General features: G+C 42.5%; 1 protein-coding gene across 3 annotated transcripts; it reads right to left on the bottom strand.

Moving 5' to 3' along the window:
• Positions 1-2,679: 2,679 nt before the first annotated feature.
• GRAP2 (GRB2 related adaptor protein 2) lies at positions 2,680-15,826 on the bottom strand. Of its 3 annotated transcripts, XM_008496258.2 has the most exons (7): positions 15,737-15,826; positions 12,523-12,614; positions 10,111-10,230; positions 8,211-8,379; positions 6,583-6,714; positions 4,373-4,492; positions 2,680-3,393 (listed from the first exon to the last, which is right to left on the bottom strand). In XM_008496258.2, the coding sequence occupies exons 1-7, from the start codon at positions 15,812-15,814 to the stop codon at positions 3,214-3,216; spliced, it is 891 nt and encodes a 296-aa protein (XP_008494480.2). In that variant the 5' UTR covers positions 15,815-15,826; the 3' UTR covers positions 2,680-3,213. The 3 variants fall into 3 exon arrangements, with proteins under 3 accessions (XP_008494480.2, XP_030315412.1, XP_030315422.1); XM_030459552.1 differs by lacking the exons at positions 4,373-4,492; positions 6,583-6,714 and having other exon boundaries at positions 15,737-15,814; XM_030459562.1 differs by lacking the exons at positions 4,373-4,492; positions 6,583-6,714; positions 10,111-10,230 and having other exon boundaries at positions 15,737-15,814.
• Positions 15,827-25,296: the final 9,470 nt, after the last annotated feature.

The raw sequence follows: 25,296 nt of genomic DNA on the forward strand, positions 1-25,296 counted from the left end.
TTTTAATAATAATGTTTGCCTTCCCACATACTTTTCCTACTTTTATCTCTGTTTACAGTCTCTTTTCTCATGAACTGTCTTTCTCACTTAAAAACACCAAACAAAATACTCCTCTGGGTTCCTCTTTATACCTTCCCATTTTGGTTTCACAGCAGGGTCCCTCAGGATGTGTTCAGGGGGTTATTTTTTTATGAAACATTGACAAGTGTCAGGTAAAGTCACTGCATCACACTCATCTTAAGGCTGTCCTACATTGCTAACATGTTCCTCTTCCACAGGCAACAGAATCTGAGGTTTTCACAGAACTGCTGGAAGCAAAGCACCACAATATTAGCAAGGAATGTGCTACATTTCAGGTCTGTCGGAACAAGGAGCTACAGCACCTCCTACCCCAGCAAAACTCCTTTTGCTCACACTTCTCTTTGAATCCAGAGACTCCACTGGTTTGGGAAGGGCCACGGTTTTTCTCTGTGCAACAACTTTTCTCAGTTGTTTTGCTGGGAAGAAAACAACTACCGTGGGAGGGTAGAAAAATGCAGTCTGATGCCTGTGCCTCCTAGTTGCTGGCATGTACAGTAAATGCAAGGTAGCACTACCTCTGCTCTGAGGAGCAGGCAAGGACAAGAGCAGAGGCAAGTGAGACTGGGTGTGCGAACCAAACCAAGGCAGTGCAGAACATGGCACCTGTATGGTTATCACAGATGCCATGATACCTTTTGCCTCCTAATAATTTTGGCACCATTAGGTGCTGCTCATAATGAGAAATAATGATTTTATTCTGGTCTGGTATGTTGTCCATAATTAGTGTGTAGACTTTTAATGCTAATTACCTTATGCATTAATTCCTTAAATATCAGTTTAAAAAAATCACGTGAAAATTTACCTCTTCCTCAAGCGAATCATGAGTTAACATGGGTGTACTTAAAATGTAGCACTTAGGCTTGCTTAATTTGTTAATCTCTGTAAAGGGGTTTCAAATGTGTGAAGAGCTATCAAGCTGCTAAGCGCATTATCTTCGATTAATTTTGTGTAACTACATCTTCACTACCAAGAGAAAAGGAGACACTGCTTTTAATTTTAAAAGTAACTCATTAAAAAAAAAAAAAAAGAAAGAAAAAAAAAAAAAAAGAAAAAGAAAAAAAGAATTAACTATTAACTGAAAGATGATTTGACATGGTGGGAGTAAGGGGGTCAACATACCATTTCTTCTGTTTCAACCAGACCCAAATATGAAAGATTCATCATTCCTATCCCTCTTTTGTTTGTGCTGGTCTCTGATTGCTTTGCTTCCATCTTCTCCTGGTCTTAATCCTCTCTCCAGCTGAATTTTAATTCTCTCTCTTCCAAATTTGGTATTACCTTAGGAACAAACAAACAAACCCCCCAAACAAACAAAACACCTAAAAACAATTAAAAAAGAGCAAATCATAACAAAACACTCCTCAAACTGTGAAGTCACTGAGGTTACACCCTTGCAACAACCCAGTAATAAGGAAGATTATTCCAGAAGAAGGCTTGTGGACTTCACTTCAAAAGAAAATACTATCCAGAACAGAGCTCCCACAAGAGAAAAGGGCCAAGTCCAGCCCAGGAAGTCATATGGTATTGCTCAGTTTCCTGAACCACCCTGATAGCTCGTGGAGATAAGCTCTTAATGTGTCTTTCAAAGTTTCTATTCTACTTGGACCTTATATGCCTTGTTAATTATTCCCATTTTACTTCGCCAACTAAAAATTTACTTTTGGTGGAGATCTCTCAAAAATGTGACACTGGGTTCTTTTTGCTCCTTCTGTCTGGCGGCTTTATTTAGCCAGCTGCACTGAATTGGACTTCACCAAGAAATAGCTTCCGGGATTGTTTTTCTCCCACTGGGACTAACAAAGATAAGAATATTTTTCTTGATGGCTCTGATTTGTTTTTTTTCTTTCTTACCTTTTCTTTCTTTTCCAAGAATGATAAATCGTTGTATCCTCCAGCAGATGGCTGGGGCTCCACACGTTGTAAAAAAGTCAGGCAGCTTCTTTAATATCACCTTGTCTGAGCTGTGGCTGTGCAGCGATTTCTCCTTCACAGGGTCTGGACCATTTTTAATGTACAGTCTATTTGTGTCAAATCTGGGCATTCACTCAGCAAAGATTTGAAAAATTATTAATTTACTTGTTTCATCCAAAAGAAACTGGAACAGAGAACAGGCTGGCCACAACTTTATTTCCTGCATACTGTAAAGCAGCAGCTTAACCTGTTGGATGAGGCTTTCTACTAGTCAGAGCTGTGCATGCAGGGATCCTGAATGCCCCATGTTCTCAGGGAAAGAACTTCTGCCACCAAACCAGAAAAACCTCTTCTCTCCAGCAACTCCCCAACTCAGTTTTACAAAAAGAACCAGTGAGAGATACTCATTGTTATCCAATCCAGTGGATATTTATTTAGCTGAAGAGCCTGACCTGCTCTAACCAGGATGTCTAACAGAAATGTAGGTACCTCAGAGAGCAGCTTGAAAATGGGACAAGCTGTTGTTGCGGGATGCAGAAGGAAGAGCAGGACTATCAGAAGAAGCAAGTAAAGTAGCTTCTCACCCTCCCATGTCTTCAACCCTGGTTTGTTTGTAAAAAAGCTTACAGGATCCTTTCCCTTCATCTGGTGTATCCATACAATCCATACCCACAGAAAGTTCTAGAAGAGAGAGCCAGAAACTATTTAGAGAAGTCAAGGTTGCCTTGCACCTCAACCTAAACCCCCCTCACTTTCCTTCTCTATCTGAAGGATGTGTGATTATCAGTTGATCAAATGATCATTATCAAATTACCATTTAATTAACCTGGGGTATTCTCCTGCCTCTGAAAGAAAGGTGAAATGGAGCCTGAAGAGGCTACAAGTGCTACCAGGCCAAAAAAAGAAGGGGTAGGGTTGCCTAAATTATTTGAGGTGCACTTCCACATAACAAACCTAAACGCAGGAACAGGACAGGGAGGATCCAGTAAAGTCTCGATGAACAGTCCAGGATTTTTCTCCTTCATGTACGTGAAAAATAGGGGGAAAATTTCCTATCATCCTCAAAGGGTTTTCTTTCATACCAGCATTTTGATTGCCAATAAATTAAGAGAAACCCCAAAACACTGTATGTCCTGGGGGTAGGGGAAGATGCATTCCCTCTTTGGCCCTGCCATGTCAGAAGAGCAGTTCCAGTGTGGCCCTCTGAGGCAGACCGTGCCCTTACAGGAGCACTGGTGTGACATAGTTGGCAGGGAAGAGACCCAGTTCTCCACGCAGTCGTCCTTTCCACCAAGATGGGTTGGAGCTGTCCAGGACTTCTAAAATGTCTCCCGTGCGGAAGCCCAGCTCATCGTGCTCCACAGCATCAAAGTCATACAAGGCACGGACCCACAGAGTTCTCTGGAATGGTGATAGAGACAAGCAGGAAACAATGAGTCACAGCTCTTAAAAATGATCTTCTCACTGCTCTTATGGCCCAGTACCTATATTTGCTAAGAGAGGACAAGCAGTGCTGAAATTGAGACCATCGTTGACTGGGACACCCACACACACTGGTTCTTGAGTTCTCAGCAGAACTCAATATTTTCATGGGTACTCACACCATAAGGTGAAGTCAGACTGAGAGTGGGTCTTTAGGAAATAGTGTTCACATGGGTCTTTCTCCACCCTGTAAGACTGGCCATGTTTGAAGCCAGTAGTGATAGCAAAGAGAAGAGCTCCTGCTTGAGTCCTTATTAGGCTCACTATACACTATAAGCACTTATAGCTTATATACACTATAAACAAATGGCTGTAGGGAGGCAGGCTGGTGCTGGCAGGGATATAGAAATATGTCCTTCGCCAGCAGAGGACTGTGAGGGATACAGCAAGACAGCCAGCACACAAGCAAGTCTAGTGAACATTGTCCAGAATGATATGCGCTCTTTCAGGCACTTCTGCAGTATAGGGTGTGTGTGTGTCTTAAATCTTACTTGGACTCTCCCCAGGGTCAGCCCCTTGGGATCAAAAGGATTTGGAAACTGTTTAGGTGTATCAGTTTATCTTGGGTTTCAACTTTAATGAGCATTATGGCTAGATTTTTTCTTATAAGAACATCATCGTAAAAGAATTTGCAGTAAATCTCTTATTTTGACCAGAAATCAGATTTTGTGGGACATATCATGGGCTTATATGAACTACGCTTCTATAAAACCCTCAGAGTGCCCCAGAAGTGGCTGTGAGAGTCCTGAGATTCAGAAACATTTAAGGTTTATCCCAACAGGCTTAATACACTGTTCCTCATGCAACCTCTTTACAGGTGATGTTACCTAGACTGCTTGGCCTTTGGTAAGGGATGCCCAGAGTTGGATAAATTGAGACTTCTAGGTATGTTACATACTGGTGTCTGCTGGTACAGTGGGTCTGTATATCTTCGTTGCATAGCTGTTGCACTTCCTTGGCCATGTTCCCTTAGTCCGTACAGCCCATCCTTCCTGTCCAGACTCCCACCATATCTATCCTAGAGAGACAACAGCAAGAGAAAAATCATGAATATGCTGAAGTGTATAAATAAGGCGCTTTAGGAGTCATTGGTGGTCAGAGAATCAGGGCTCAGCTCTTGAGTAAATCATCTTAAATATCTGCTTCCAATACAAACCCTGTGCTGCAGTCCTGCAAGCAATGTCCCTCATTGAAGAAGTCTCCTTTTCTGCTCTATTTTCTAGAAGTTGAAAGTAAACTGTGCTCAACTGTGTTCCACACCTGCTGGTAAAAGTGGAGATGGGCTTCTTTGGACTCTGGGACTTCTGGATTAAAACTGAGGCTGCTCTAACTCATGGTGGAAAAGTCAAGGGGACTTCTGCCAGTCTGTAGTTATTACGCCCCAGTCCTGTCCACTCCTTTGTCTTGCTCTGTCCCATATGCTGGAGGAATAGCAAAGATGTTGATGCAGCTGACTATATATCTGAGGACTCACTACTTCACTTACTCTTTGGGCTGCTCCATGAAAGGGAACAAGACTGAGAATCCAGTAGCCCAATTAACCAAAGAGAAAATAAGGTTGAAAGAAAAGAAGCAGAAGAAGCCATGTGGCCACGCATTTGAGGTCAAATCAACACAAATCATCCCAGACAGAGGAGTAGAGGAACGAGGCAACATCTAGGCAATGAGTTCTCTTTTGTCTGCATAGCCAAGAGGGGCTGAGTATCTTCATCCCTTCAGGCCCTTAGTACATGCACTAAGCTTTTTTATGATGATAGCGTGACAGAAGCTGTTATCATGTTAGCTCAGGTTGCAGCAGGGCTTCAGTAACACAGGCTCTGATCAGCTGTGTCAACAGTGGGGGAGGAAGAACAATAGCTCGTGTTTGCTGTTACTTGTAAATAGCTTTCGTCCTCTCCCTCTGGCTGCTTCCTTTCTTGCACCTACTTTTCCAAAAACTCCCTCAGTCTCACTTGCACCTTTTTCAGCCTAAAAGTTTGCTGAGGCTTCCTGGAACTACAATACAATTTTTACCTCACCTGTCTCTACCAGAAAGTGCATGAACTCAATCTGCCTTTGCAGCTGCAAGACTTACATGCAACACTTAACTCCTGTAAGTGTTTCTCCTCCTTATCAAACAAGACCCATGCATAGACTGTGCTCCAAAGAGTGCAGGCCCTCAGCTTTGTCATAAGCTGTATTGTTTCATCAGTGACAGGCAACACTGCTTGTCTGGTAAGAGGACAGCCCTTTCACAATTGTCCCCAGCCTTGCTGCCTAAAGGGACATGGCTTTGGATTTCTTTCCTTCAGCAGGACAAGTCCTCTTCTTGGATGATGCTACACTGTCTCTAGCTAGAGACATGAGTCAGCCTCAGGAAAACTATTTTCTCCCAAATTAGTCAGGAAGAACACTGAAGATATAGCACTAGGTAGTAATGGTGTCCTTTCCATTTCTATGCAAGCAAGTAAAGAAACCCCACACATCAGGGATGTAAAATGGTGAAAGAATGCAGAGAAGGCCTGGAATAGAGAGAAGGAGGAATCTTCTGAAGGAAACCAAACACTCCTAGGGTTACCATAGTAATTTCTCATCCCTGTGTTGTATTTTGTGGTGCTGAATGTCAGTAGTACAACTCAGAAAACCAAAACCAGGCAGCAATATTCCATTTATCCTACAGACTATAGTGGAGTTTCTGAAACCATGTGTATGTGTGCAAGCTTTGGGAGTGATTTTCTGCTCTCTCACTGGATGACACTTTATAAGAAAAGCAAGAACATGACACCACGCCTTGTTTTCCAGTTTTTGGGATGAGGCATAAGAAACTCTCAGCAGTACTCCCAGGTTCCCAGTGAAAGGGCCACTGTACACTGACTTCTATTTTTTGCTGGCTTGTCCATCAGTCATGGATCACAGAACTAAATAAAAGCCTACATATTTCTTACACATCAAAAACGCTACGCAGGCCAATACAATCATCATTGCTATTCCCATACAAAGGCCTCACTGACTGCCTCATAAAGCAGGTTCAGGATGGCAGCTTTTTGATAAAGTGACCGTTCACTTCTACCAAGCAAATAAGGCCAATATTTCATGTGTCAGGACGTGACATCCTAGCCTCTCATTCACCTGTTGCTGCTGCAGTATGGGGACAGGGTGCTCTGTGTATCTCTTGGCTATAGAAGAACGATCTTCTCCAGCTGCTGCATCCAGGTGGAATCCTTCCCAACCCATCCGTTCCAGGCTCCCCCCACGCCTCTCCTGGTGAAAGAAAGATCACAAAAGTGATCACATTGATCACTACCACTGCCCTTTACCTTAGAGGCTCTTCCAAAGGAAAGATCCTGCCCCTCCGTACAGAGGGTCAAATCAGGAATGCTGTATTTTAGACAGTGCTGCGCTGTAACTGTGGCCACTGATCTGGGGACCGGCACAGGATCCTATCATTCTATCACATGACTGAAGCATCTAGAAATTTGAATTGTAAACAGAAACCCCACTGTGATGAGGGTTAAACATACCCTGCTGAGCCCATCACCATAACAAATGTATAGTGTTTGCCAAAGCAAACTTGACTCCTCTTCTTTCATTTGCCTGCCTGCTTCTTGAAGTAAATGCAGTTCCTTCCCTTCCTGCTCACAGTCAGCCCAAACAGGTTGTTTTACTGATACACCTGCATACAGTCTTCCTTTCTCAGGCAATACTTCACTGTGATCTCTCTCTCATGGGCCCCATAACCTCTATTTTACACCTTACTAATGCATTTTTAAAGCTCTGTGCTAAGTGGTCTAGGAGACAATAACACAAGCCTCTTCTTCACACTGAAAAATAAATTATCTCTCTTTTGGAGCCAGCAATAATGACCCATATGCATCCTATAAAACTCCACTGCTGCAGTGAGCAAGTCATGTACTTTCTGCCTTGCCTCTGCCCTCACATCCTGGTAATTTAAAACCAGAATCTGTTTCCCAGTAAAGCAGGAAGGAGTTTGGTTAATGCAGAGACCAAGCATGTTCACTCCCAGTGCTGTGTGTGCAAGGCATAGCAGTCTCCACTGCGTCATTTGCTTGTTCCCCTGGCACAAACCCAGGCATTCATTGGACTGGGATTTCCCTTCCTTCTCAAACATCTACTACATCTCCCCTGAATGCACAACTTGTTCCCGTATCTGCTATGTTCTTCTCAGCAGTACTTTCCAGTTCCTACTAGCCACTGCTCCAGGTTCTGCCCTTCATCCCTCCACACTCCTTACTGTGTTCACTCTGTAACAGAGGACGGATGATTCTTCTGAGCAGACAAAAGTAGTAACAGCTGCAGTCTGGGTACATCCAAGGACTCTAGGAAACCAGACTCATATTATACCTAGACACAAAGTACCAGCCAGGACACAAAGTGCACCTGCCCTTATGAAATCAAGGCATTTCAACAAAGTAAGCCCAGATTCCCATGGATGTGTAAGGCATCTTAGGATTTCAGCTCTGGAGCCCTAGCACAGCTTTAGCAAAGCACCTCTGTGCAGATTTGCAGCACTGCCTATTGCTATCCAAAGCAGAATCAGAAAATCCTGCTCAGTTATATAACACTACGTACCAGTGACTCCACTAAAAATTCATGTTGCAGGGTCCCCCAGTCTAGTGATGTGACCAGGTTACCAAGGACAGACTCTGCCTCCCACCCTAAGGCACTCTCCTAGATTGAATTCCCTCCACAGAAAGGTTTCTTACAAAAAACCCCTCTTACAGATAGCTTGCCTTTACCTTATCTTCTTGGCTACTGTCCCGCAGTAAGATCTGCTTCTGCCTGGAGATGGAAGTCGTCTTGTAGTAGTCCACCAGCTTGTTTAGTGAGTGAAATTTCTCTGTCCACAAGTAATAGTTACCCTTTGAATCCCTCATCACTTTGAAGTGTTGCACATCATCTTCATGCCTGGATCCAATTGGAAGAGTAAGAGATCACGCTTTTATCTTTTTTGAAAAAATCTTTTCTGGAAAGCAAAGTTTCTTTCTTGGACAAATCTGGAACCCTGGAAAGTTAAGCAATGGCCATCCTTGTGTGTACTGAGCCTAGATATGGCTCTGTATTTCAAAAGACTCATCAACTTACAAATATGGAGTGCTGCAGGGCTGTGCAGTCACAAAGAACTATCAGAACAAAGCATAGGATTTTAAAGCCTTTCCTTTGAAATAAAAGCCAGAAGAGCTTTCCGGGCCACAAATAGCTAATAGCTTTATTCTGTACTTTTTCTGAGAGGCAAAGGTGCAGTTGTAGTGTACCCTCTTGCTTCTGCAGGTTTCTGCTAAAACCCAGTCTGCATTGACTATAAGAGATGTTACACCTTTTCACACCACAGGCATCACCACTACATGCAGACACAGTCACATGAAGCCATACACTGAGTTTTATAATTGCATAGTATCTAGTGTAATATAATTGCTGCTGGTTATCCTCCCTACCCAAAAAAAAAAAAAAAAGAAGGAATTATTAGTTGCTGTCACAAGCCAAATGACCATACTCAACCTTCTGCCTCTGCTCCTCCCCTGCAACTCCCCTCCTCCTACCTCTTGCCTTATTTGGATGATTTCTCTTTCCACCAGATGTGATCTGGTTTTAAGTGTCTGCCTCCTTGCTCTTTGCAATGCCAGAAACTCAAAACATTGGTCTCAGAGGCTACGTTTGCAGAAATAAACTAAACAAGGATTAGGCAGGAACTGTGTGCTATCCTGGGGTGATACAGTCACAGGGGCTGTTAAAGTGCCTGCGTGGTTTTGGTTTAAGCCAAAAATCCCTCCCCGAGATAGTTTTGGGCCATGTTTAGGGGTAGAGAGTGGACAAGGAACTGCTCATGGTGAGCTGCATGAACACAGCTGCCCTGTTCTGTGAAGTGAAGAGGGCTTAGCCATACCAACCTGGGCTCTGCCAAATGGCTTGACCTCAGGGCTATAGAAAGAGCCTGACTTTGGTTAGCTTGTTGGTGTGGATGTAGCCAGAATGTTTTCTTGAATTCCTCTCAGATACTTTTTGATTTCCCTGAATCAGAGAGTTCACACTGCTTGGAAAAGACATTGCCATCCACTACTCTAATTTACATTCTGATTATCAATTGCTTAACTGAAAATTGGCAAACCAACCATCATTTATGAGCTCTGCTTTGAAGCGAACACTCTGAGATGGGCTACAATAAGTTGCTGAAATGTAGCTGGGCTGGAAGCAACTAAAAGCCATTTCTGTCCAGTGGCTGTTTATTGATCTGCGGGAAGTAAGTTACTAATGTAATAGTAATCTCTTACTGGGTCCTAGGGGAATTCTTGGATTCAGTAGCCAGAGCTGTCAGGGCAATAAATCAAATAGAAGACACGTTTTGCACTATGGGAGATGTCCTGTGTACCATTCGACTTTGCTGCAGCTCTTTGCAAAAAGCAGGTCACTAAGGGATGCAGCTTTAGAATGGGGCATTTACTGTGTTACTTGGAAATAGGCAGAAACATTTGAGAATCTGATGCCTTATTTATTCTCCTTCACAACACAGCAGCATTGCCAGTGACTGGCAGCATGCAAACTTCCCATGAGGCTATGTCACAATAGGAATCCTATAAAGAGGAGGCAAGGGATGCCATTAAACAGGAAAAGAAGCAGGAGAATGCTGTCAGAAGCAAGTACCTGACAGAGATGGAGAAGTCACCGTGAGAGTTCTGACTGGCTCGGACGATGAAGGAGCCAACTCCTTTGCTCATGAGGGTGTTCTCTGCTTCGTGGCGGGATATCTTCTCATCAAACCAGCTGTCAAGTGGGAAAAATCATGGAGACATGAATAAGGAAGATGAATTAAGGTAAGTAACAGAAAGGTTGAGGTTAAGGAGAATGTAAATAAGTAGGGTGGAGGAAAGACAAAACAAAAGGATCAGAGGAGCCTATATGACTACTCCCACTGGCCATATATATGCTAAGGTGCAAGGTTTTGATGGATGCAAACCATATTCTCTGACCAGTAAAAGCACATAGAAGCAGAGAACAATATAAATTTTGGCCTGCTAAGAAGCAGCTCTCAGCTGAAACTGTAATTACAGGCACAGTACAGTAAGGTGTTAGTCAAAGATATTTTAAATTACAAATATATATGCATACATATATATACACATAATTCTCAGATGTATATATCAAATTGCTTTTGGTAAGCTGACTGAAAATTACTGGACTGTAAAAGATATATTGCAAGGAACACACTTAATTTTTAGCAGAAGCAAACCATGAAAGTTTTAGTACTAATAAATTGGTTCCTGCAAGAGTTATAATAACTCAAATCCACAGAAACACAGCATACATAAGCACACTTATGTAAGTTTAGCTAGTCATAACAAACGATAGTATAAGGCACTGACTAATGATGAGAAAGTCATGATAAATGGTAAAATAATACAGTGTCCATGAGGATTTTTCAGTAAAGAAAATAATAATAATGTACACTCATATATGACCACTCCAATAAGATAAGACAATCTGCAGTCTTCTGCTTTTACATAATGCTTAATTGTCTGTATGGCATTAAAATTAAGGACTGGTAGTTCCATAAGTTCTATAATTCCCCCTTGTGAGCTTTGTTATATTTCTCTGTACTATCATCACAATTTACCTAAGTATCATTAGCAAAGAGAAATAAGAATTTAATCAGCACTGATAAACAGTCTCAATGATTTCTTGGCAAAACAAAGATGTGAAAAACAGCCCATCAAAAACAGGAGGCAGGTTTCTTCCCTGCATCTGATTTTAACTTCTGTCCTGAACTGCTTCAAATTGTAGACCATCTACTCTTAGAAAAGTGTCAGAATAGAAATGTTTCTTTACAACTCTTGCACAGAGGAAGCATCATGAGAAAAATGTGTGTGATAAAAGAAGCTGCTTGTGTCCCTGTGTTTTGCCACAGCCCTGTGAAAGAGTGAACAAGAACAATTGACTGGAATATACCATGAGGACCAAAAGTATAAGGACATATTTGTACAGCAAACTAATAATGTTCTCAGCTCAGTCAAGCAGGATGGCTTCAGTCTGAAAAAGATGGCAAATGCCAACTCCAAAGGGAACAGTGACACTTACCTATACCCACAAAACCCATATATGCCCCCAGTTTGCCTGCTCAGAGCACAAGTGTGTTACAGCTGTCAGTCCTGGGCTTGTTGCATGCTCTGCCCATTTGCTCCTGAAATGCTGCAGCACTTTCTCAAAAGAGGAGAATTAGAAGGGCTCCAGGGAGCATTTCTGCCAGCCGAAAGGAAAAGGTTGTAAAAATGCCATGCATTGTTATGTTTTTGGCACAGGGCCGGACAGCTCATCTAACACCCATCCATCCTTTCTGAAAGCGCAATTGCCGTCTCCGTGGGAAGAGAGAAACGAAGGGATGCGTGTCCTCTAAAAAGTCCGTGTTTGGGCATGCAGTCAGGAAACGTGGAGAGGGATATGTGTGTGTGTGCCTGCATGCGTGTGGGAGCAGGGTGGCTCGTCTGGTCTGTCACCTCTGTCAATCCACGGCAGAGTTGCACTGACCTCTAGTGCATCCAGAGAAACTCGCACACACTTTGCGAGGGGTTGGGGAGGGGGGAAAGCAGATGGCAGGATGGAAAAAAGGGAGTCAATGTAGTTAGGAGTCGGTAAGGGGGGGATATTACATTTTATAATTAATTTCCAGAGGCATCACTTGCTCTTCCTTTCGTGCTCAACCTCTGTTGCCAAGACTTCACAGCAGGACTATTCTTCTGTCCGAGGGGATCTAAACGCTGTTCCTGCCACATCCCAGTGATATCCCTCTGAGCTGCGGTAACAAAGGAGTCACTCGGGAGTGATAGAGAACACTGAGAACCATTCAACTCTGAAAGAACAGAGGGTGCTTCAGGGTAGAAATAAGGTGTGGTGGCAGAATTACGTATAGCGTTACGGCAATCCCTGCCATCCTTACAGTGTAGTACGTTCTAACAGTGCTTCTTCTGGGATGTCTTCCTCTGTACATGCACCCACCCTTGCTCTTGCTGGCACTTTGTGGAAATGGGTAGTGGTGGTGCATATAGTTTCTGTGGCACTTACGGGGGAACGTGAAAATCAATGAAGTTCTTAGGAACGTAGCCCTCTTGACTTCGGAACTCAGCCTTGTACCACTCTTCCTGGGAGCTCAAAACCTGCAATGGAGGGATGGATAGAATAAACCTGTCTCCTGAGAAAGACAAGATTCTGGCAGAAAGGTAGAATTTCCTGTAAGAGTAGTTGAGAACTCCGCAAATACTCTACTTCCCACCCACTGTGCAGCAAGGTTAGTGGCTGGTGACCACATGAGAGCAAACAAAGCAATAAAGAAGGCAGAAGAGAGTTAGAGGGATTGCTTGCTAACTTTATGCCTTCATCTGAATGCCTATCCAGGTACCTGGGGACACCATCTGCATGTTTCTGATGTCTATGAAGTGGAGAAATTCAGCTTTGAAGGGCTTAATAGGGGCTTAAGGAGTTCTCCTCAGCCCTGCTTTTAATAGTTGGTACTGGAGCATCTCAGCTTTGCAAGAAAGGAAAAAAAATCTGTGAAAACTCCTCTGCTATGTGTGGCTATGGAGGCACATACATATGTGTGTGTTTGTGTGTGTTTGGTATGACCACACAGATGTTACCATGTCATTTCACAGAAGGTTATTTAGTGGGCTGTCTTCAGCTACCCTGACTTTAACCAAGCTAGATTAAAGAAGGGGGCAAAACAGTATTTTAAACCTACCATTACACTTAAAAAATTACCAGATAGCAGGAAGCCTGTCCACAGTGCACACTGCAGCAGCTTCAAGTGTGCTTTTTGACTATAATAGTCCTTAGGGACTGCACTGATGACCAGGGACTGCCGAAACTCACTGCTACCTGGCTTATGTCCCCTAGTTTAGCCCTAAGATAGAGGACAGAGAACAGAGATACAACCACATTGTGATTTTACTGCAAATGTTGTGGTCTTTGGTGCTTTCTTTTGACATTCCAGCTCCTGAGATGGAATTCCACTTTATGAAATGGAACACGGTTCTGTTCTCTCTGGTTTTGGAGAGAAGCCTGAAAGCATAAGCCATAACAGCTCTAAAAGGAGAAAGGAAGTGGAAAGGACAATTTAAAGTCTATTGTTAACAATAATAATACTTGTTTTGTAAGCCAGTCTCCTGGGTTTGGAAGCCTAATGCACATTCTAACCACTCTGCATGCGCAACAGGATGTTACTGTCTCTGGGACTGATTCTTAATTGCCTTGCATGCCACACAGGCCTATTTTATGCATTTGGATTCAAAAAGGTTGGGGAATAGAAAGCTGTGGAGTTTCTTGTTTGTAAAATCACTGTTTCCTGCATCCCTGGGTGCCAGATTAAGGCTCTTTTGTGCTGCTGTGGCCAACCAAAGGGGGTGATAGCTATTCTTTGCTCAGTCTCAGTCCTTGGCAGCAAGGTTTCCAGAAAGACCCACCTGCTGGTTCTTGGTGTAGGGCTGCCAGGTTTCTCTCATGATCTCAGAGAAGGATGTGGAAGGTGTGCATGTGTGTAAGAGGGTGGATTTCCTCCTGTCACCACTGGTTCAGGGCCTCATGTTTCCTGTTTTATTATCTCTATATCAATACTGTTCATCTTATCTCCTTTAGAAATCAGTAAAGACAGCCAGCAGGTTGTGCAGGCAGCAGGAGGGGGCTCATGACGGGGTATGAATGTATGTGCACGTATGCCAGAAGACAAATATTACTCAGGCTAATTTACTGTTACTAGGGCTTGGGCAGTTAAAGCATTATTTTATTTACCTCAAGGATGTTAAAGGAAGAAGCAGCCTGAACTCTCTGGTAGTGAAGCCTTTGCAACAAGTAATAATAATACTGATGTGTAGTGTCATCTGACACTTTTCATCAGTAGCTTCCAACATGCTTAAAAAGGAAGCTTTAATTTATAATGATTTTACAAGAAGGGAAACTGAGGAACAGAAGAAAAAGCTGTCTGGCCAGCACCATCACCCCAACCAGGGACTTGATTAAACCACAGTCTCCTGAGAAAGAGGATCACAAGGTAAAGCTCACAAGACAGCATGGTCGTGGGGACTAGTTTTGCCCTAAGGAAGAATTAGGAATGAGAGTGTTCATCTATGCTGAAGAGAGGCAGTGATTTCTCAAGAATCTTCTCACAGGTCTCTGGAAAATCCTGGTATTTGATCTTAATGAGTTCTGAGTACCATCAGCTTTGTCTAGGCTTCAAGAATTAAAAGGCCAATAGAAAAAAAATGGTAGTGATGGAAGATGCAAGGCTGAGCCCAATATCTGGTTATTAACTGGAGCAGGTGGGAATGTACAGGAAGGTAGTGAAGGCTTCCTGGCTAAACAATCGTTTAAATCCTACTGTTTTACACAATCTCTTTGGATAGTGGAGAAACCAAGGCCTTAGAGAGAAGTTATATTCAGGTATTTTCAGCTGAAACAGAACAGTTACACTGAGGGCTGAGAAGAGGATAAATAATTAGAGTGGAGCAGTGTGTGATTTCATCTATGGGACTTTCATATGGTCAACAAGAACTGATCTACTGTAACACCTGCAAATCAACTTTAAAGAGACTCTCACATGCTCTGCATTTTATGTGATCAGCTCTACTTCTGCTATTCCTCCACTGCTAAACTCCTGCAGGCATGTATATACTATTATTAGTCCAGGACCTCTTGAGCTCTTCCATTATATGTGTAACAGACTGTCTCATGGACTTTTCCTCTTCAGTTTGAAATTGCCTAAAACTTCTGCAACTAACAGTAATTACTAACACGAAAAAGTTGGTTATAAGGTCTATAATGCATGAAAACTATCTTTTAAATGGTTTAAGAGATGGGAATAAAGAAGATGGCAATCTCCTTGGACCACACTCCATCTGCCTGCCTTTGGACATAGTCATCCTAAATGTATACTAGACTACTTATACAGTCAAGGAAAACAGACAGGGACCTTAAAATCTGTCTCCCAAAGAACTGGATCTCTACCCTGACAAAGATACTTATCTGTCCCTGCTGACTACTGCAGGACTGTAGGGCACCTAAATCCATAGTTTATGGACCTAAAAACAAGTGAAGTGGAGAAAGACTCTTGTGGTCCAAGAATTGTTGGCTGACCTACAGCAACCCCTATGGGTAATGAATATCTGGCATTTGTATCCCAATTTATAGACACCTGTCTTCATGTGTTTGTTCAAAGCATATGAGAGCATAGAAAGATCCACCAGGACTCTCAGAAATGCTGCTTAGTTAAGCCTGAGGGTGCACTTACCTTCAGCATATCACCAGCCTGGAAGCTCAACTCATCCTCTCCAGATGCACTGAAATCAAACTTGGCAATAGCTTCCATACTGTGGCTTGGTGGCAGAACAAAGCTGAAAGAAGGATATGCTTGTCAATAGCTGTGAGCTGCTGGGACTGCTGAGTGTAGCCTCTGGCAAGATTATAGGCAATGCTGTGATTTGTATATGGATGAGCACACGCCAGTCATTGGTAGATACTCATTCCTAGATATGGAAAGACAGTAGCAGGTAGAAAAGATGGCACAGCCAAGAGGCTGTAATTAGTTCAAGTTAGTAAGTCAGACAACCCATTGTGTATGTTTATTTCAACAGATCTCTTTCTCTGCAGCACTCTCATGGAGAAGTTTGCCCACATCACCCAAATAAGCTGGTACCAAGGAAAAACCTTCTGTGTAGAATGACCACTAATCTGCCACAGTTCCCAATAAAGCAAGTGATTCTGTCATGCAAAGGAAAAATTATTTTCCCTCTGCAGTGACTTTATCTCAACAGCAAGACAAATTGCAGACAAAACAAACAGCCTGTAATAAATGTAACTTTTTTCTTAAGCAGGGACCACAATACTGAAAGTTGAAATACTGAAGTTTTCTCTGTGATGGCTTAGCATGGCTAACCACAATTTTCATCTAGGAAAAACTGTCTGCAGAAAGGCTACATTCCCTATTTTGGAGTAGGCTGAGAGCAAAACTGTAGCACTCACAAATTTAATGTAGTTACCCTACCTCAGTGTTAGTCATCCAGGAACCTGAAATGTACCAGACAGGCAGCCTGCATACCAAAGCCTGCTCTTCATCAGCAGAGCAGATGTGGCAGGGGAAGTAGCAACATGAGCTTCATGTCTTTACCACTTCCTGCTCGGGTAACTCAGATGTACCCCAGCAGGACCACTTCTATAATCAGGAGAGTTACTCTTTTCCCATGGCTGGTTCATGGTCCCTGCAGCCAAGTAGTGAAGCTGCCAGTGACAAGACAAAGAATTAGCTTGGTTGGTACCACATTAAACCAAATGCACTGCTGGTAGATGCTCTTGCAGCCCAGATTGTAAAGGCCATCGGACAATTCCAATATAGAAATATTTTTTTATGTTTATTCAGCTAGGTTCATCTAGGAACAACATTCCTGAAGCCAAGGGTTCCATTACCTAACTTCACCTCTTACACAAAACATGTGGACTTTATGGCTTGAGAAGAAATGCCAACTTGCCTGATCCAAAACATTCTTAATCAGAAAGCCCTAGAAATAAATGGTTTGAACAACCCTCGTTAGAGGGGTATTTCTTGTTTCCTGTTAGAACTGAGACAAGATTTGCAAAATATCATGTGGTGATACTGAGTAAGCTCCATAATGATGCTACTTCAAAATCAACAGGCTACAGCTACTGTAACCCTCTTTTTCTTCAATATCTGCTGTAAGCTTCCTTCTTTGACCCACAAGCCAGGAATTTAACTACCTTTGTACCAAGGATGCAAGGCTGAGCTCTGATACAGTGCAATTTGACTCAAACTACTGAGAATGAGTTAGGAGAAAGCCTGCAGGGCAAAAATTACAAACAGAGGTAGGGCTGTTGAAAAGGTATCAGCAATAGCCAACATGGAAAACACCTACATAGAAAGATATAAAATCTCAGAATAAAAACCCAAAAACACAGGAGGGCAAAAATTATAGAAAGAGGTAGGGCTGTTGAGATGGCACCAGCATTAGCCAACATGGAAAACACCTACATGGAAAACACCTACCTGGAAAGATATAAATTCTCAGAATAAAACCCCAAAACCACAGGAGGTTGATTTGGGATACTCTAGCTGAGGACCAGTCACGAATCACTGGGTCACTGAGATGAGCTGTCAGTGCCATCACTCCTGACCCAACTGGTGATAGGTACCAACCATGGATCCCAACATCTCCCTTCCCATTGATGCCTGCCTCACCTGCAAAGACTCTGAGTGTCTTTATGCAGGTGAGGAGTGTGCTAATGCTTAGTCTAATATTTCATTAAATCCCACCTAGCTTCTCTGTGTTAACTGTATAAAGCAGTTTTTCATTGGCTAACTTGTGTATTTCTTGCTTGCAAAGCCCCTTCACGCTTGATGAAAGTTGTCTGGATAAAGTGATCCACAAGAGGGGCCATAACATCACTGAAGATTAGTTCTGAGATTTGTCACATCTCATTTCTAACTATAAAATGAACTTCACATGCTTTCTATTGGATTCTGTAAGTACCTTTTTTTTTGCTGCTGATAGGTGAATTTGTATTCATGTGACTGATGTGAGCTATGTGACACCAAGGCAACTTTTTTAGCAGTCTACACACAGCTCTGCTCATCCTGCATGAACCTGCCCTACAGCAACTGGGGTTGTTTCAGTGTTTGGGCCTCTGTGTAGGTTGAAGCTCTTACTTCAGCTGTGATCTGCTATATGGCTGCTATTCTACCCTGCTGCCTTAGGGTTTTGTCAATACACATCAATACTGAAATCTAACACCCTGTGTTTTACTCATCTGCTTTATTCTCAGGCTTCAGCTTTCCAGCTATTTCAAACAATTTCATCCTCTTTTCTCTCTGTCAAGTCACTGATGCTCTTTCACTCTTACTTTGGATACCATTTGCAGATTTGCAAATAGAGCTTAGGTTTGCCTTCTGATTGCCCCACTCTTCTTCCAGGCATTGGTGTAACTCTGCAGATGCAACTCAGGCCTGATCTGAGTACTGTCCTCTATTCCTATACTGGGCATTTTTTGAGACTTCAGTCTAGAACTGCTCTCTGCCTGTGTGAGCCCCTTGCCTGATAACAGAGTGTTATGGGTGTTAAATCAGAGGGGAATTAACCACTGAGGGAACTAGTTAAACACTGATACTCTTTCATAGAAAAGAACTAAAGAAAAAATGATTACTTTAATAAGGGGTGTTTTTTCAGTATTTTATCTTTTAGTGATGGGTTGCTGAACAGAGATCAGAGGCAAAAATGCAGATGAATCCTAGAACTCCTTAGTGCAGAGCATTAATTGCAGCTTGAGAAAAAAAAATCCACAACAAAACCACTTAATGAACTATTTAAATACAAATCCTACCTGATTTTTGTCCCTTGGTCACAAAAGAGATAGTGGCGGTTCCCTTGGCAAGGGACAAGAGGGCAGAAAACCTTTCATTGTGCACTATTGTAACCATTAAAGATGCTATTGGAGATGTGATCCCCTCAAAAGAAGAAAGGTGTGTGAAACAGTTAAAATCTCCTCTCTCACCTCCTTTTCAATTTCAGCAATTCCAACCTCAGGGAGAAACCAGGAGACACATACCTCTTCAAACAATCTAACACATGGATTAAACATGCTTTTCATTGCCAGCAGCTGGATTTAGAAGTGACTCAAATACCATACACAGGGTTGGCTGTGTTGATAAATCAGCAATGCAGTAATGCTGGGGCCTTAAGCTCTTTCTCTACCAACTACTAAAGCAACACTAGCCAATAATCCTGTCTTTGAACTCCAGCCTACCACTTTTCATCACCTGAACTTCCAACCGGCTCTGTTTTTCTGATCCTTTTCCTTCCTCCATCTGTAACTCGAGAATCCTCACTCCACATGGGTCAGTACTGGGCCCTCACTAAATCTCCCCTGCCAGGGGCCCATTGTTTCCCTCTCTGCATTGTGTGTGACTTCAAGCACCACCTCATGACACAGGGAGAGAGGAATTTTTTCATAACTTACATTTCTCAAGCACATTTATCCCCATGGACAGCACTGCAGCATGCAGACAGAGAGCCAGGTTCTGCTTTTAAATGCCTGGTTCAACTCCTTTAAACTTTCAAGTAGGTAAGGACAATTTTAGCCTGTGCATAATATTCTGTGTGAAAATCTCCTTTGTACAGAGTTTATCATGAAGCCTATGAAATGTTCAAAGGAAAATTTTTCAGTTCTCAGAGTGAGTTGATCAGCATCCTACACTTTGTGCTGGCTCTCTGTATGGAGTGAACTTTCTCTGTGGTTCCTCATTGTAACAAGGCAGATTCAAGGGGCATACGGCTACTGCAGTTCTGTGGGACTGAGGCAGCAGAAGGTTCATAGAAGAAGTGAAAAGCAACGTGGTTTTGAGAGCATTAGGTATGTATTTTACTTGGAAGAATGCAATTCCCTGAGGAAGAACATCAGCATCTCTGTTGATGAAAAGAGCCAAGGCCAAAATCATGTCAGCAAGCAACATCCCCTGACTCTAGCATCCCAAAGAGTTTAACACCATTTAACATGTAGAAATGGCACTCCAGGACATGCGCTAATGGGCGTGGTGCTTTTTCTAGGTTGATGGTTGGACTTGGTCATCTTAGAGTTCTTTCCCAACCATGATGATTCTGTGATTAGCTTGAGCCAAGCTGGGCCAAAATTCAGTAACAAAAATGCTAGGGAAGGTCACTATCTCTGAAGAGTTTACCACTCAGGGACTACCCAGGCTCAAACTTACTCAGCCTCACTTATTGACAGCACAGAGGGAGGGCATAGTTGCAACAATTTACCCACTTCAAGGAGCCATATGAACTAAAGTTTTAATTAATTTTTAGGCCAACAGCACCCACATGTCCAGCCTGAAGGCCCATCTGGTGAGGTTCTGCACTGAGATACACAGCGTGATCTGTTTTGTCCTTCTTCTGGTCTGCAAGAACAACCTATTGGACTGACAAGCAACTGGGGAGAGAACTCAACCCTGAACATCTGTATAGAAACTCTAAATGACATTTCATCAGAAACAATAGAGAAGGGACTCGTTATCTAGAAGACCTGTGGTAGATAAATACTTTGTTTTCGCCAGCTAAGCCACATACAAGTGGCATGGGAATATTCTGTTCCAAAAACGGAAGCCTCTTGCTATGGAGTTAACGGTGCAGCTCCACTGACTGTCAGTGATAAGAGGGTAAATTTATAAGGGAGAACAAGTCACCAAAACACTCAGCTCTCTCTCATTTAAGTCTTGCCTATCCTGCTGTCTAGAGCAATGCATGGCACTGAGGCTGAGCCTCTGCACACAAACAAATTAAGCCTCCTAGGAAATGAACTCAGAACAAACTTTCAGCACTCTAACCAAAAGCAGCTTATACATAATGCCCCAAACTAGGATGGTCCTTAATCTCCCTGGGAAACTTGGGTCTTCTGTGCTACTTCCAGTCATGATAGAGTAGCTCTGTATAGCACCAGTGCAACAGCAGCTCCAAAGAGAGTAGCACAATAGCACACAGTACTATGACAGTATAAAATAATGAATCTTTGCTGTGCTGGAAGGGCTGGGTGTGGAGGACTAAGGGTTGAGTGTAGGGAAGCACCTTCTTCGGTTTGCCCCCTTCCTCCCTCAGTTTCCAGGTGGTCGGATTTGGCTGAGGCACAGGGATTTGTCCTGAAAAAGCACTGCCCTGTTGTGGAATCTGATGAACAACAGCACTGGGATGTCACGTTCTTCCCCTACCACACAGTACTTTACCTCTCCTTCAAAGCCCCTCTTTCCACCTTGGTACCTCTCCCACACAGCTCCCCCCACTCAAGTCTCAGAGCCACTCTCACCCCATACCTTGCAGCAGCTTCTCCTCTCCTCCGGCACTTTGCTAGAAAGCAGGAGTCCTGTTACCATCTAAGGGAAGGAAGTGAAGGAGAGCTCAGCCTGTACCAAGCTCCTCCTACAGTGTCACTGTGCCACATCACTAACAGGTCCACATGTGTGGATGAGGACCGTCAGGAGTGGGCATGGGGGACAAAGGCAGAGGCACAGAATAGTGTCTGTAACAGGGCAGAGTGGGCTGCAGACAATTATCAGTCTCTAATGTTGGAAATCTTTGGTACACTGAGTATTTAAAATGGTGGTGTCAGTTCAAAGGGACTTTGCTGCTATCTCAATCAAGGGTAGTTTAACACCTTAAGAAAGGAGGGTTCTGCCCCTCAAAAAGTGCAAGTCCTACTGAAATAAGGAAAACAGAAAAGAGCTCAAATCTGGTAAGTTAAATGAGAAACCATAATAAGTCTGTTCAGCATATCTCAAAGAACAAGTAGCTGAGGACAAAAATATGTAATGAAATTGTTTTCAAAGACAACAGAAGCAGGAAGCCTCCCAGAGTGTCTGTAGGGCTGACAGATGATTGAGATGTAAAAAGAGTGCTCAAAGAAGATAAGGGTGAAGTACGAAGGCTAAATGAATTCTCTGCATCCATGCATCTTCTGTGGAGATGTAAGGAATTCCCTGCACTGAGGATTTCTATGAATAGAAGACCCAGTGCGGCTGTGTCAAGCTGAAGAACTGGAATAAAAGGTTTTAGAAAAATCAGTTAATGTACAGGAGTAAATCCAAGGGTTCCATATGTTAGAAATCTTGACTGAAATTTGAACTGGACAAGAATCAATAAAGGCTGAGCAATTAAACAGGGGTGTGCAATGTAAGATCTAATCCAGCCTCCTTCCTACGAGAAAAAGAAGTAAACACAATGTCAGTGTTTAAAATGTGTTTTGTAAGAGGCAAGAGGTCAAACTTCTGTATACCTGAACCTGGTAGAAATAATAACAGGGAAAAGAATTACAGGGCATAAAAAAGAAATGGCATAGCAATTACCCCTCACAGAGCTTTTGTAGAAGGAAATCGGACTACACAAATGTGATTGAGTTCTTTGAAGACACTGATGGTCATGTGGATATGGGTGATCACTTTGATAAATCTTTTATTTCTAAATCCTTTCTGATTAAGTTTCACTGAATACTCTTAAACTTTCTAAGCTCTCAAAGAATAATAAGAAAGGCCCTATAGAGGATTAACAACTGGTTAGAAGTTAGGAAATTACTTGGATGAACTGTTCAATATAGTAATAAGTGATTGGGAAAAATGCAGTGAGAGATGAGAAAAAAACAATAATGTAATACAAATTAAGTTAGACCACAGAGATTTGCAGATGATTTACAAAGTTCTGTTGAAATTCAAGATAAATCTCAGTGCTGATGACTGCAAAGTATTAGATGTGGGAATAAACAACCTTCAGTATACGAACTGGGCAATGAACTTAAAATTAGCAATTACCATTCAGGAAGGATACCTTGGAATTGTTGTGGACAGTTCTATCAAAGTGTCAGCTGATGGGAAGTCAAAAAGGCAGGTGAGGAAATGTCAGGAAAGAGACAGAGAACAAAACAGAAAGCAACATCATGTCAAATGTTGTACAAATCTCTGAGGCACCCATTTGAATACTTGTAACTTGAATGCAGCAGCTAGTTCTCATCCCTCCATCTTAAAAATGAAGACAGTAGCCTTAGAAATAGGAGGGATAAAGTAATTAAGAATGAGCAAAGGAATGGACAGTTTCTGAACAAGGAAGGGCCAAATTAAAAACACTAGGATCCTTCACCCTAGAAAAAAAGTTTACTGAGGATAAATGCAAAAGGAATGTAGAAAATTATGAGAAACATGCAAAAAGCAAACAGGAATCTTTTAGCCATCATTTCTGATAACGTTATCACTCTCAAGAGTGTTGGGATTTGGGAAGCCCTAGTGAAAGAAGCCCTGTACCAGTCCTGTTCTTACCCTTCTTCCCCAAACTGCTGTTGCTGGACACAGCATCATGGGCTGCATGGAACCAGATCCAATTCATATGAGTTGTGGTACTTCACAAAAACCACCACAGTGTGCTAGACTAAGGGAATCTATCTAGCAGCAAGCAGTGGCAGTCCCCACACGCACCACCCTTTTAGTAGGCAACAGTCTCCCTGGAATAACTGTTAGTTAAAACAGAGGTAGGCTGTAAATTATGAAGCACTCGAAGTAGTGAGGCGTAGAAAGAATGAGAATTCCCTTTGAAGATGATAACCCCCGATATATTTTGCTGAAATATATACAGGTGCAGAAAGCAGGGAGCCCTAAGAAGAGCACAGCAGCTAGCCCTTGTCATGTGAAAATTTTGCATGTGGCTATCACTGTAGATACACATCAAGAACATAAACTTCTGTACAGGCAGGTGAGACACCAATCCTCACAGTCATCTTGGTTTTAAGCTACATTTGTTCTCATGCTTTGTGAATGGCCTGACAAATTACATTATGTTGCACATTAGAACAACCTATTTTCTCTGTTTCTACCATGATGTGATCTAATGGACTCCCCAGAAAGAATGCTGCTGTGAGCTGTCACTCATGATTGCTGCCTGACAATGTCACAAAACACTGTCTGCATTCCTGTGAGGTGTCCAGAACTATTCCATGATAATATTACATCTATTTTATGTCAAGCCATAGAAGACCTGGATTTCTGTACTGTAAACAAAATACTCAATAGTGGCAAGACCCCAGCACTGAGAAAGGATAAGAAATAGGATAGGATAGGAAATAACTTTTCTTCTCAATTTCTATATAAGCATCCTCTATCACAGGTCTGGTAGTATGTTAACCTCTATACCATTTCACCTCTACATGCATCACAGCTATGTCGAAAAAGATGAAGAAACATTCAGATACCTCAGTCATAATTAATGGAAATTAATATTATAGGAAGAGTGTTAGACTCCATGCTTCCATGTTTTAGTCAATCTCTATTCAACTGGAGAAGGTCCAGGCAGATAGGTTATTCCACAACTATTTGCTGCAGACTTCTTATGTCATCAACTATAACTGGCACAATCCAGATGAGACAGATGAGCTCTGGCTATGATAGAGTCTAGGAAGACCTGAATTTAAAAAGCTTGATGCAGGTAAAGAATCAATGCAGATCCAAGGCATCTTATTCACTGTAATTTTTTATCTGGGAAGCATGGGAGCAGCCAGAAAGAAAACAAAAGGGAAAAAAAAAAAAAAAGGGAAGAGAAGGTTAAAAAAAATATTTCCAATAAAACATAAATCTTTGAATTGTTTGGGTTGATAATATATGAAAGACTAAGTGGACAGGGTTTTTTTTGTCCTCTGTGTAAACTACTTCCCCGTCTTCCTAATTAATTTGCTTCCAGAAAGTAACATTGCCAACACGAGAAACAGAAGTCAAAGTGTGGAAACAAGGGGGGTTTCAATTGCTATATTTTGCTGTAAGTAATAAATCAGCATCCTTGGATAGGGGAGCATCAGGGCTGTAAATCTACGTAAAGCTGAAAGTTATGAATGGAAGCTGTCTGGTCTTTCCAGATCTCCCATCTATTCCTGTCCCCACATTCAGATGTGCTCCACACTCAGCAGTTCATCCTCTCTCACCACTTTGCCTTCTGCAAGCATCTGCTCAGGGTGCCCACAGTGACAAGTCATTAGTGGGCAGTTATTTTTTTTCAGGACTGAGCGCACAAGAGTGCCAATGCTATAAAAGCTTCCTGGCACAGCTCCATGAACTGATTTGGGCAGAGCTCTGTCCCAGTCTGCTCTGCTTCCTGTTAGCAAAGATTGTCTTGAAAGCTCTGAACCTTGTTGCTCACCTGCAGTGTTCCTGTTTGGCTGTGCCCTAGGATTTCCAAACAGCTCAGTCAACAGCATCAGCTGCACAGCTCTCGTTATTCTTGTGCTGATCTTGCTGCCATCACCCTCAGAAACCACATTCAGTTTAGC

Source organism: Calypte anna, chromosome 1 (assembly GCF_003957555.1).
Source record: "Calypte anna isolate BGI_N300 chromosome 1, bCalAnn1_v1.p, whole genome shotgun sequence".
NCBI classification, from domain to species: Eukaryota; Metazoa; Chordata; class Aves; order Apodiformes; family Trochilidae; genus Calypte; species Calypte anna.

Coding starts and splice junctions, on each gene's coding strand:
- GRAP2 (XM_008496258.2), bottom strand. CDS start 15,814: ATGGAAGCTATTGCCAAGTTTGATTTCAGTGCATCTGGAGAGGATGAG. Junction 12,615..15,736: donor AGGCTGGTGATATGCTGAAG/GTAAGTGCACCC, acceptor CCTCCATTGCAG/GTTTTGAGCTCCCAGGAAGA. Junction 4,493..6,582: donor CCATACTGCAGCAGCAACAG/GTGAATGAGAGG, acceptor TTGTCTCTCTAG/GATAGATATGGTGGGAGTCT.